The sequence below is a fragment of the Scyliorhinus canicula genome, chromosome 1 (genome assembly GCF_902713615.1).
Source record: "Scyliorhinus canicula chromosome 1, sScyCan1.1, whole genome shotgun sequence".
Classification (NCBI taxonomy): domain Eukaryota; kingdom Metazoa; phylum Chordata; class Chondrichthyes; order Carcharhiniformes; family Scyliorhinidae; genus Scyliorhinus; species Scyliorhinus canicula.
Window position 1 is genome coordinate 273,877,762 of NC_052146.1, and position 13,343 is coordinate 273,891,104.

General features: G+C 50.8%; 1 protein-coding gene across 7 annotated transcripts in view; it reads right to left on the reverse strand.

Moving 5' to 3' along the window:
• ppm1ba (protein phosphatase, Mg2+/Mn2+ dependent, 1Ba) overlaps window positions 1-13,343 on the reverse strand; it is a 193,205-nt gene that overhangs the window by 27,184 nt on the left and 152,678 nt on the right. For all 7 annotated transcript variants that reach the window (XM_038813517.1, XM_038813507.1, XM_038813478.1 and 4 more), the window contains exon 3: window positions 4,356-4,473. In XM_038813517.1, the coding sequence (XP_038669445.1) occupies window positions 4,356-4,473 (118 nt within the window). The remainder of the gene's footprint in view (window positions 1-4,355; window positions 4,474-13,343) is intronic.

Genomic DNA, 13,343 nt, shown 5'->3' on the forward strand with positions numbered 1-13,343 from the left:
GCCAGAAGAAAGGGCAGTCACCGGGGCGGAGGTCAGCAAAGGGTAAGACCAACATGGACAGGAGCTATCAACCCGCATCCCATGACAGCCCAGAGCTCGAGTCAGGGGAAGACATCGACTTCCCGTAACAGCTGTCTCCAACACTCTTCACCATCCCAGAGATGCTCACCTCGGTTGGGCACTTCATTGAAGTGGTTCCTGGGATACTTATCTGGTGGGCACTGCACACACGCACACAGCAGGTGGAGGTAGGAACTGCCGAGGGGGCAGACGGTCAGAGGACGGTTGACCCCAGGGACTAGCTGCCGTTCAGAAGGGTTTCGGGCTTCTGGAATGGATGGTCCCATCGATTGTGGAAATTGCAGTCACAAAACCAGGGACATGCAAGAGGGGTTGTCAGCAAGCATCCAGCACGTGCAGGTACAGATGGAGGAGTCCAACCGCGTGCAGGAGCAGGTGCTGTCCATGCGTGCCACCCAGGCTAACACTGCACAGGTGGCATCCGCGGTGGAGGCCTTGGGGCGAAGGTTTTGACCATGGGTCAACATGTTCAAGGCCGGGACAATATGCAGGCGGTGGTAGAGGCCCAGGACAGGGCTGCCATATCACAGGCAGCAATGTACCAGAGATACCCGGACATTGAAGCGGCAGCACTCCAGAGTGTGGCCCAGTCACAGCGGGCCACAGCTGAGAGCAACGGCAGCATTGCCCAGGTGCTGGCCGACATGGCACAGACACAGAGGGAGATGGCCCAGTCACAGAGGGAGATGGCGCAGACACTGGCAGATGTGGCACAGACCCAGGTGGTGGCACAGTCACTCAGTGATGTGGCATAGATCCAGAAGATGGTGGCACAGTTACTGGGTGATGTGGCGCAGTCCCAGATGGAAGTGGTCGACTCCCTGTGCTTCATAGCCGCGAGCATGGAGACCCTGGTCGAGACGAGAGTGGGCTTCCAGGACTAGCAGCACCAGGTGACGGGGGAGCCTCAGAGGTTCGCGTGATGGAATGGCCAGCTCGCATGCAAGAGATCAGCCAGGTGGATGATGCAAAATGCTACTGTGGACAGGAGTCAGACATTGCCGAACAATGCGAAGTACCATAAATCATCCCAGTGGGTTGTCATCACCCTCCATCCCATGGGCCAGACCCACTGGTACTGCCAACCCAGGGTCCACACCCCCGTAGTGAAGCAGCTAGGAATTCAGGGACAGGGTTGTTGTTGGGGGGGGGGGGGGGGACCTCTGCCACCAGCATTTTGCCCCTCTGCTGCACGATGTTGTGGAGGACTCATCAGGCCAACAAGATATGGGTGACCCCCCTAACACTACTGGAGGGCCCCTCTTGAGCGGTCCAGGCACCTAAACCACATCTTCAGCATCGCTCGATCAAGCCCCCTGGGCGTGACATGGGCATCGTTGTAGCAGGTCTCCCATCTCGATCTGTGGCCTTGGATAGGCATCATCAGCCACGGCTGCATTAAATAATTTGTCACCCAGGAGCCAAACCCCCTCCCCTCGAAGAGGCTAGGAACCATCAAGTCTGCCAGGTTGAAGGCATTGTGCACTGCCCGGGTATCGGGTGCCGACATGCGTGATTCACATCTCATGATTACACACCAGCTGCTCATTCATCGAGTGGAACCCTTTTCGATTTGTGGAGAGCAGCCTGTCAGCTGCAGGTTCTCGTAGGACATCAAGCATCCCGTCAATAACCCCCGGACCCAGAGCATCTCCGCGAAGGCAGCGAACTACGCTGCCCAGGAATCTTGGTAGACTCGGTCCACATTGAAATAGTTGTATTGTGCCGACTGGGCTTACAGGGCCACCATGTCAGCGTGGATGCACCTGTGCATCGAGCTCAGAGAGATTCCAGACAGATCCCCACTCAGCGACTGGAAGGACCCTGTGGCGTAGACATTCAGGGCGACTGTCACCTTGACAGCCACCAGGAGCGGGCATCCTCCCCCAATCCCCTGAGATGCCAGGTGCGCCATGATCTGGCAAAATGTGTCGCAATGTGCCCCAGCTCAGATGGAGTCTTCGACGGCATGCTTGGTCCTCATGACAGGTGCTGCCGGTACACACAAGGCCTCATGCGGCACTCTCTTTGCACCTCCTCCTTGGCCTGTTGAGCGGACGGCTCTCCATCCTCACCGGATGCCTCCTGTTCCTCTGGATCAGACTCCCCTGTTGCATGGTCCTCCTTCTCCTCGAGAAGCTCCAGATCATATAGCCTCAATGCATCCCCCAGGGCCAAGGCGTCTAAGGCCATCATTGCTGATTGTATTCCAATATCCACTGTCTGCAGGGGGTGAAAGGCCGATATATTAGCATGGTCCGTACTCCCAATCCCAACCAGGTCCAATGGTGGCCCCAGTTGGCACTGCAGACCCTGCATGTCCCCCTCCCTACCTCTCCCCCCCCCCCCCCCCCCCCCCCAACCCATCTCCACACCCCTGGTCCCGTCAGTGCCCGGCACCTTGGGGGCCTCTGGCCCTTGTGCCTATCCCTGCTGTCAGGGGTACCATCGGTTTATGCTACCCATGTCAATTGTACAATCCACGGCCCCTCTCCAGCGCTCCCTTTGGGAGCTACTGTGGACTTTGCCCCTGGGTGATGCCTGGACACTCTGGCACCTTTAGGGGACATTCTGGCCCCGTGAGGGGTCACCCTGGCCTCACGGCCTGTCCACTGGTCACCCCCCCTACTCCCACTCCGTGTCAGGACCGGCAGCCCAAGTCACACCCTGCATCCCCTACCTCTTCTCTCTCCCTCATCTGCCACAGTGCATGTTTCCTGATTTTTAAAAGCACAAGTGAACCCCCCCGTCAGAATTTCCCCTGGCGGAGGCCCCGGAAAATACCGGGTCAGGCCTGCTGTCGAGGCACCAGAGAATTGCGATTTGGCATGAAACCGGTGCCGCCACAATTTCAGCGTCAAGATCGATTCTCCGTCCAATTGAGTTTCGGGCGTGGCCCGGAGAATCCCACCCCCATGTTTTAGTCAAACCAGGACATACTGTTTGTCTGGTATTCACAGCATCCAAACAATACAAACTGACTCCATGGGCCTTTCTTAAATGTTAGGCAATTCCTTTCTCAACGTGCAAGTTTTTTGTGCATGGGATGGAGGAAAAAAAACTTACCTTTGATAAAAATGCCTCGACAAAATTTGTGACACGGTTTCATTCATGAATAAACAAATAAATCATAAAGTATCAGGGAGGAGCCATGAAACAAACTGCAATTTTCAGACAAGAAAATTCCTTTTACTCTTAATTTTATGGGCAAATGCACAGCAAAGTTTGAGTGGCTCTACACAAGTCTACAATTTTCCAGGCAAAGCTTTTTTTCTCAACTCCTGCAAGATTATTTTCAAGCATCTAATCATAATACTCATGGCCAATTAATATAACAGTTAACATTTTATGGCCATAGTAAACAAAAGGAACATAATAATTGGTTTTCACAGAATCTTTAGTGCAGAAGATTGTCATTCAGTCCATCGAGTGTGCACTGGCTCTCTGAAAAAGCATTTTACCTAGTCCCACTTGGCTGCCTTATCCCTGAACTTTGCACATTCTTGCTTTTCAGATAGCAATCCAATTCCTTTTTGAATACCTCAATCGACAATGGCGCTTCGGAAGTTTGTAAGTGGTGAATTTAATTTTTCTGTTTATCAGTTAAAAGTTAAGTGGACTAGTTAGCTGAAGCTGTCCCCAACCTAATTGCTGAGTGGCAGTTATTGTCAATCAGCTGAAGCCTGATTAGAAGCCTTGTTGACAGTGCTCCTGGTTACATTCAATGGTTACAGATTTAAATGTGCGATGACCTCCTCCAGTCTAGCATCACAACACCCATATCAGAAAACATAGAAACTATTTCAGGCTTAAACAAGTGTCTTAATCGGGCTCCTCTCTGCCAGTCATATATTTTAAATAAAGGCAATGCTGCACAAGACTTTGTGGCAAATGAGGAAAAACCAAAAGAAATTGTATTTAACTGAGGAATGGTTCTTCTTGAAAATGAGCTGATGCAGCATTCAAGTTCTTGACAGGAAATAGAGAAAATAAACTGTGACCAGTTTCTTTAACTATTTTTAAAGCTTTCATTGAAGCAACACATTTTCTGGGATTATTTTTGTTAATTACACATTCTGTCGCAACAGAGTACGGAGGAAGAATGCGACTTAAACTATTCCTATATATAGAGATTTTTGAAATTTTGGAGAACCAAGGTGTATCTTTCTCCCGCAGAGCCAATTGAAATGAAAAAATGGATACATTTACAGATTAATCCTTAAAAAAAAATCTCAAAATTACTGCATTCAACAAGCAGACAAAATCTGTCCTACCTTCAACACGTGACTCCAGGTACTTATCCAGTTCAGTATCTTTTCTCACTGCTTCTTCGGAAATCTTGGGAGCATTAGGGAAGCAGACCAATACAATGCTCATGTTGTCTCTACTTCCCTACAAAAATAAATTACAGTTTAATTATTAACATGCATTGAGAACTATTCTCAGAAGATCACACCACAGATCATCACAATCATAAAAGTGTTCATTTGGTGCAATTTTTTGCATCTTCCAGAATTATCCACGTTGTTTTCAGCATATGTTAACAGGTCATTAAGTCTCTAGTTCCTACTTTAAAATTCACTTTCAATTTGAAGGTAAGATGACCGGCAGATACAATGGAATTTTGCAACTCATTCCCTAATGTGCACATGATATTGAAGTAACTTACCTTTTATATCATTTACGCCCTTTTCTTTATTGTAATATTTACGTTACAAGTCCACCTAATTTGAAACCAACCTATTTCAACAATTTCTAATTTAAAGGTAATTTCCTAATTGGGTATAAAAGCAAAATAAGAGATGTGTCCATGGTGTTTGGGGTAAGGTACAGGCATGGATAGAGGATTGGCTGACTGGCAGAAAGTGGGTACAAAGGGACCTTTTTCAGCATGGCAGCACACTAATGATGTGCTGCAGGGTCAGTGTTGGGACTACAACTATTCACGGTATACATTAACGATCTGTAAGAAGAAACGGAGGACACTAAGTTTGCAGATGATATAAAGATATATAGAGGGACAGGCAGTGTTCAGGAAGCAAGGAGGCTGCAAAAGGACTTAGACAGGCTAGGGAAGTGGACAATGAAGTAGCAGATAGAATACGCTGTGGAAGAAGAATAGAGGCATAGACTATTTTCTAGATGGGAAAAGGTTTCGGAAATCAGACGCACAAAGGGGCTGGTTTAGCTCACTCGGCTAAATCGCTGGCTTTTAAAGCAGACTAAGCAGGCTAGCAGCACGGTTCGATTCCCGTACCAGCCTCCGGACAGGCGCCGGAATGTGGCGACTAGGGGCTTTTCACAGTAATTTCATTGAAGCCTACTCGTGACAAGAAGCGATTTTCATTTCATTTCATTTCAAGGGACATTGGAATTCTAGTTCAGGATTTTCTTATGGATAACATGCAGGTTCAGTTAACGGTTAGGAAGGCAAATGCAATGTTAGCATTCACGTCGAGAGGGCTAGAATACAAGAGTAGGGAAGTACTGCTGAGGCTGTATAAGGCTCTGGTCAAACCCCATTTGGAAAATTGAGAGCAGTTTTGGGGCCCCATATCGAAGGAAGGATGTGCTGGCTTTGGAGAGGGTTCACAAGAATGATCCCCGGAATGAAGGACTTGTCATATGAGGAGCAGTTGAGGTCTCTGGGTCTGTACTCAATGGGAGTTTCGAAGGGGGAACCTTATTGAAACTTAAGAGAGGCCGACATTCATCCCAAGACATCGCAACAACAAAGGCTCCTCCGTCAGACTCCTATTCATTGACTACAGCTCCGCCTTCAACACCATAATCACAATCAAGATCATGTCACAGCTTCAGAACCTTGGACATGACTCCTCCGTCTGCAACTGGATCCTCAACTTCCTGACCTATAGACCACCACAATCAGTAAGGATAAACAACAACACCTCCTCCACGATAGTCCTCAATACCAGGGCCTGCAGGGCTGCTCTGTGGCAAAATTTGGCTCCAACTCTAATTACGTTTGCTTATGACACAACCGTAGTGCGTTGGATCTCGAACAACGATGAGTCAGAGTACAGGAGGGAGATGGAGAACCTAGTGGAGTGGTGTAAAAATCTCTCCCTAAATGTCAGTAAAACTAAAGAGCTGGTCATTGACTTCAGAAAGCAAGTATTGTACACACCCCTGCCTGCATCTATGGTGCAGAGGTGGATTCCAAATTCCAAGGTGTGCACATCATCAAAGTCTGCCTTGGTCCACCCACGTCGACTCTCTGACCAAGAAAGCACAACAGTGCCTATACATCCTCAGAAAACTAAGGGAATTCGGCATGTCCACATTGACTCATATCAATTTTTACAGTGAACCATAGAAAGCATCCTATCTGGCTGCATCACAGCCTGGTATGGCAAGACTGTAAGAAACTTCAGAGAGTCGTGAACACAGCCCAGTCCATCACACAAACCCGCCTCCCATCCAATGACTCAGTCTACACCTCTTGCTGCACTTGGGAAAGCGGGCAGTATAATCAAAGACTCCTCCCACTCGGGGTATTCTCTCTTCCAACCTCTTCCATCTGGCAGGAGATACAAAAGTCTAAAAACACGCACTAACAGATTCAAAAACGGTTTCTTTCCCGCTGTTACCAGACTCCTGAATGACTCCCTTGTGGACTGATCTGATCTCTTCATATATCTTCTCTACTGATAAGTACTGCACTCTTAATGCTTCATCTGATGCCTGTGTGTGTGTGTTTACATTGTGTATTTATGTATGTCCTATGTTTTCTTTCATGTATGGAATGATCTGTCTGGACTGTACATAGAACAATACTTTTCATTGTACCTCAGTACACATGACAATAAAACCAAATCCAAATCCAAGGCCTAGATAGAGTGAACGCGGAGGGGATGTTTCCGCAAGTAGGGATAACTAGAACCCGAGTGCACAGCCTCAGACTGAAGGGACGATCCTTTAAAACAGAGATGAGGAGGAATTTCTTCAGCCAGAGGGTGGCAAGTCTGTGGAACTCATTACCGCAGGAGGCTGTGGAGGCCAAGTCACTGAGTGTCTTTAAGACCAAAAGAAATTCATTAATAAGGGGATCAGGGGTTAGGGGGAGAAGGCAGGAGAATGGGGATAAGAAACATATGAGCCATGGTCAAATGACAGATCAGACTGGATGGGTCACAAATGGCCTAATTCTGCTATGTTATCGTTTATAAGGGTGGCCCAGTATAAAATTGCACTTAATAAAGGGAAACATAGGAGGGCAGGGCCAGAAGCTTTTTTAAAAATGGGCATTTATACAACACATTTCATGGCCAATGGCCATCTCGAGATGCTAAATTGTATTTAGGAAACCTGGCAGCCAATTTGTACATAGCAAGTTCCACAAACAACAATGTGACGATGACCCGGTTATCTGTTTTGTGATGTTGATTGAGGGATAAATATTGTCCAGGGCATCAGGGATAATGTCCCCACTCTTCTTGAAAATAATGCCCTGGGATCCTTTCCAACTACCGCAGTATAGGGCAGCGAGTTCCACAAATTTCATTACCCTCTGCTAGTTCCTCCTCATCTCAGTTTAAAACCCACTACCTCTCAACCTCTTTCTGTGACCACTCCTTCCAGATTGCTCCATAAAAGGGACCATTTGGTCCAAGTTTACTTTCTCAATCCTTCTTGGCATTTTTAAATATATATATATATTTTATTCCAAAAGTAAACAATAACAAAATCACATTCCAACAACACAGAGTTAACAGTTTGTACATTCCCCCCCCTTTGAATTCCCTTTCTTCCCTCCCCATCGCCCCCCACTCCCGTCAAACAGCTCCACAAATATCGTCATGAACGGCCTCCATTGTACCTCAAAGTCCTCTTCTGACCCCCTTAAGGCAAACTTAATCTTTTCCAACCGGAGAAACTCGTACATGTCTCCCTGCCAAGCCGCAATCGCCAGTGGCGTATCTGAAAAGCATCTGTCGCTGAGCAGAGGTGAAGGCCGCTACATCGGCCCCCTTCCCCGCCAGCAGCTCCAGCACCTCGGAAACCCCATAGATCGCCACCATGGGGGCCTGGCTTCCTCGGCCCCCACTATCCTCGATAAATACAGATAAGTTGTGAGGTGCTGCATTTTGGGAAGTCAAATAAAGGTAGGACTTTCACGGTGAATGGTAGGACCTGAGGGAGTATCATGGAACAGAAGAACCTTGGAGTTCAGGTGCACGGTCCTCTTAAGGTGGAGTCACAGGTAGATAGGGCAGTGAAGAAGGCTATTGGCATGCTGGCCTTCATCAGTCAAGGTATAAAAGTTGGAATTGTACAGGACGTTGGTGATGCCGCACCTGGAGTAGCGTGTTCAGATTTGGTCACCTTGCTATGGGAAGGATGTTATTAAACTGGAGAGAGTGCAGAAAGAGATTTACAAGGATGTTGCTAGGACTCAAGCAACTGAGTTATAGGGACATGCTAGGACTTTTTTCTTTGGTGTGGAGATGCCGGCGTTGGACTGGGGTGGGCACAGTAAGAAGTCTTACAACACCAAAGTCCAACAAGTTTCTTTTTTTTTTAAATAATTTTTATTCAAGTTTTTAATAACAATAACAAATTTTCTCCCCGCAATTTAAAACAAACAAGGCGTGTTTCCACACCAAAACAAGAAAAGAACTCTTTCCCCCCCAAAAATAAATAATAACAAATAGCAATACAAGAAAGAAGGAAATCGAGAAAGGGCTGCAACTGCCGAAAGAACCCCTGTACCGACCCCCTCAGGGCAAATTTCATCCTCTCCAACTTGATGAACCCAGCCATCGCGTTGACCCAGGTCTCCGAACTCGGGGGCCGCGTATCCCTCCACTGTAACAGAATCCTGCGCCGGGCTACTAGAGACGCAAAGGCCAGAATGCCGGCCTCTCTCGCCTCCTGCACTCCCGGCTCCGAAGCTACCCCAACGATCGCGAGCCCCCAGCCCGGCCTGACCCTAGACACAACCACATCCGACAAAATCCCCGCCACCCCCTTCCAAAACCCCTCCAGAGCCGGACATGCCCAAAACATATGGGTGTGGTTTACCGGGCCACCCGAACACCTCCCACAACCTGTCTTCCCCTCTGAAAAATCGGCTCATCCTTGCCCCCGTCATGTGAGCCCTGTGCAGCACCTTCAGCTGAATTAGGCTGAGCCGTGCGCAAGAGGAGGAAGAATTCACCCTCTCCAGGGCGTCCGACCACGTCCCATCCTCAATCTCTTCCCCTAGCTCTTCCTCCCATTTCGCTTTGAGCTCATCTACTGAGGCCTCCTCCTCCTCCTGCATCAGTTGGTAGATAGCCGAGATTATCCCTTCCCCGACCCATGTCTCCGAAAGCACCCTGTCCTGCACCCCCCTTGGCGGCAGCCGCGGAAACACCTCCACCTGCCTCTTAACAAAGTCCCTGACCTGCATATACCTAAAAGCGTTCCCAGGGGGGAGGTTCCACTTCCCCACCAGCTCCTCCAGAGTCGCGAACTTCCCATCCACGAAGAGGTCCCCAAACTGTCTGATGCCTGCCCTGTGCCAACTCCCAAATCCCCCACCCGTTCTCCCTGGCGCAAAACAGTGATTGCCCCGTTTCAGGGCCCAAACTGAGGCCTTCACTTCCCCCCTATGCCACCTCCACTGTCCCCAGATTTTGAGACGCAACCACCACCGGACTTGTGGTGTAGTTTGCCGGGGGGAGTGAAAGTGGGGCCGTCACCAAAGCCTCCAGACTCGTACCCGCACAGGACGCTACCTCCAGTCTCTTCCATGCGTCACCCTCCCCTTCCGTCACTCACCTGCGAATCATCGCCACGTTCGCCACCCAATAATATCCACACAGGTTGGGCAGCGCCAGGCCCCCTACCTCCCTTCTTCGCTCCAAAAATACCCTCCTTACTCTCGGGGCCCTCCTAGCCCACACAAACCACAGAATCGACTTATTCACCCTTCTGAAAAAAGCCTTCGGGATCAACATGGGGAGGCACTGGAAAAGAAACAAAAACCTCGGGAGCACCATCATTTTAACCGACTGGACCCTGCCGCCAACGAGAGTGGCAGCGCATCCCACCTCCTGAACTCCTCCTCCATCTGCCCCACCAGCCTCGAAAAGTTAAGCCTATGCATAGCCCCCCAGGTCCTAGCCACGTGGACCCCAAGATACCTAAAGCTCCCCTCAGTCCTCCTCAACGGGACATGCAGCAGCAGATCATCTGCATACAGCGACAACCGGTGCTCCCCCCCCCCCCCCCCCCCCCCCGCACAATCCCCCTCCAACTCTTCGAGTCCCTCAGCGCCATGGCCAGGGGCTCAATTGCTAACGCGAAGAGGAGAGACAAGGGGCACCCCTGCCTCGTCCCTCTGGAAAGCCGAAAGTCCTCTGACCTCCTCCCATTCGTCACCACACTCGCCACCGGGGAACTGTACAGCAACCTCACCCAGCTAATGAACCCCTCACCAAACCCAAACCTCCGCAACACCTCCCACAGGTAACTCCACTCCACCCTATCAAAAGCTTTCTCCGCATCCATGGATGCCACTATTTCTGACTCCCCAGCCACCGGCGCCATCATCATAACATTCAGGAGCCTCCACACATTGGCATTCAATTGTCTCCCTTTTACAACCCCCATTTGGTCCTCATGAATCACCGTCGGGACCACATCCTCCACCCTCCTGGACAGCACCTTTGCCAATAACTTGACATCTACGTTAAGGAGCGAGATCGGCCTATAAGACCCACACTGAAGGGGGTCCTTGTCCCGCTTCAGGAGCAAAGAGATAATTGCCCTGAACATCGTCGGAGGCAGAGCCCCCCACTCCCTGGCCTCATTCAGGGTCCTCACCAGCAGCGGGCCCAGCAAATCTGAAAATTTCTTATAAAATTCAACCGGGAACCTGTCAGGCCCCGGCGCTTTCCCTATTCTGCATGCTTCCCAGCGCCTCCACCAGCTCCTCCAACTCAATTGGGGCCCCCAAACCCTCCACCCGCTCGTCCCCCTATTCTTGGGAACTCCAGCTTATCCAAAAAGCGGTCCATCCCGCCTGCTTCCCGGGGGGTACCGCCCGGTACAGCCCCTCATAAAAGGATCTGAACACCCCATTGATGTCCTTTCCACCCCGCACTAAGTTCCCACCTGCATCCATGGCTTCCCCAATTTCTCTAGCTGCCACCCTCTTCCGGAGCTGGTGAGCCAACATCCGACTTGCCTTCTCCCCGTACTCATACACCGCCCCCGTGCCCTCCTCCACTGCGCCTCCGCCTTACGGGTGGTTAAAATGTCAAACTCCGCCTGGAGACTGCGCTGCTCCCTCAGAATCCCCTCCTCCGGGGTGTCTGCATATCTCCTATCCACCCTGACCATCTCCTCCACCAGCCTCTCCCTCTCGACCCTCTCCCTGTGCGCCCGAATAGATATCAACTCCCCTCTAACTACTGCCTTTAGCGCTTCCCAAACCATCCCAACCTGCAACTCCCCGTTGTCATTGGTTTCCAGATACCCCTCTATACCCCTACGGATCTGCCCGCACACTTCCTCCTCTGCCAAAAGCCCTACATCCAACCTCCACAGCGGGCGCTGATCCTTCCCCTCCCCCAGCTCCAGGTCCACCAAATGTGGAGCATGATCAGAAATGGCTATCGCCAAATACTCCGCCCCCACCACTCTCGGGATCAGCGCCCTGCTAAGCACGAAAAAGTCAATCCGGGAGTACGCCTTATGAACATGGGAAAAAAAGGAGAACTCCCTATCCCCCCGGCTTCAAAGACCTCCAAGGGTCCACCCCTCACATCTGATCCATGAACCCCCTCAGCACCGAGGCCGCTGCCGGCCTCCTGCTCGTCCTAGACTTCGAGCGGTCCAGAGCCAGATCCAGCACCGTGTTAAAGTCCCCACCCAGAATCAATCCCCCTGTCTCCAGGTCCGGGATCAGGCCCAGCATACGCCGCATGAAGCCCGCATCATCCCAGTTGGGGGCATAGACATTAACCAAGACCACCCGCTCCCCCTGAAGTCTCCCACTCACCATCACATATCGACCTGCACTATCCGCCACCACTTTGGACGCGACAAACGACAGGCTCTTACCCACCAAAATTGCCACCCCACGGTTCTTTGCATCAAGCCCCGAGTGAAACACCTGTCCCACCCACCTTTTTCTTAGCCTCACCTGATCCGTAACCCTGAGGTGCGTCTCCTGGAGCATAGCCACATCCGCTCCCAGCCCCCTCAAGTGAGCCAAGACCCGGGATCACTTCACCGGACCATTCAGGCCGTCCCCTTCCCTCTACGCCGATCAGCCATAGCCCTTCCTCAACCCACCACGTGCCCAGGGAACCCCCAAGCCCGCAACCCACGGTGGCAAACCCCCCTCCCGGCACCCCACTTCACCATCCATTCCCTCAGTCCCTGCAGCAACAACCCGGCACCCCCCCCCCCCCGCCTGCTATTTCTTGTGCAGTGCCTCGTGCGATTCCACTTTCACTGCCAGGCCCAAAAGCTCATCCTCATTCTCCGACTCCTTGTGCCGAAGCTCCCGAATCTCTCCGGCCTGAGCCATCCGAGTCGCCACCAGTTTATCCAGCGAGGCCTTAAACAGCTCCAAAATCTCAGCTTTGAGCTCCTTGAAGGAGCGCTGAAGCAGATCCTGCTGCTCCCACGCCCACAGCTGCCACGCTGCTGCTGCTTCCCCGCCTGCCGCCATCTTGCTTTTTCTGCCTCTCGCCTTTCTCTGTGGTAATACCGACTTCTGGATCGCTCCACTGAGAGTCCAGTCCATCCACCGGCTGCTGGGCATACTGGCTCTGTTTCCCCCCGGGAGAAAAGTCGAAACAGCGCCGTTGCGGGCTCTTAAAAGAGAGCCCGAAAGTCCGAAAAAAGCGGGAGCTGCCGAACGTGCGGCTTAGCTCCGCATTGCCACCACCGGAAGTCTCCAACAGCTTTCTTTGGAATCATTAGCTTTAGGAGCATAACTCCTTCATCTTTGGAGAGTAGGAGATTGAGGGATGATCTTAGCGAGGTGTATAGGCATGTATAGGGTGAATGTATTCAGTCATTTTTCCCAGGGTTCGGGAATTGTGAACTAGAGGGCATAGGTTTAAGTTAAGAGGGAGGGGAAAGAGTTAATCGGAACCCGAGAAGCAACTTTTAGGTTTTTTTGTTTTCACACAGAGGGTGGTACATATGTGGAATGAGCTGCCAGAGGAAGTAGTTGAGGCAGGGACATTGACAACATTTAAAAGGCATTTAACACATAGAACATCGAACGATACAGC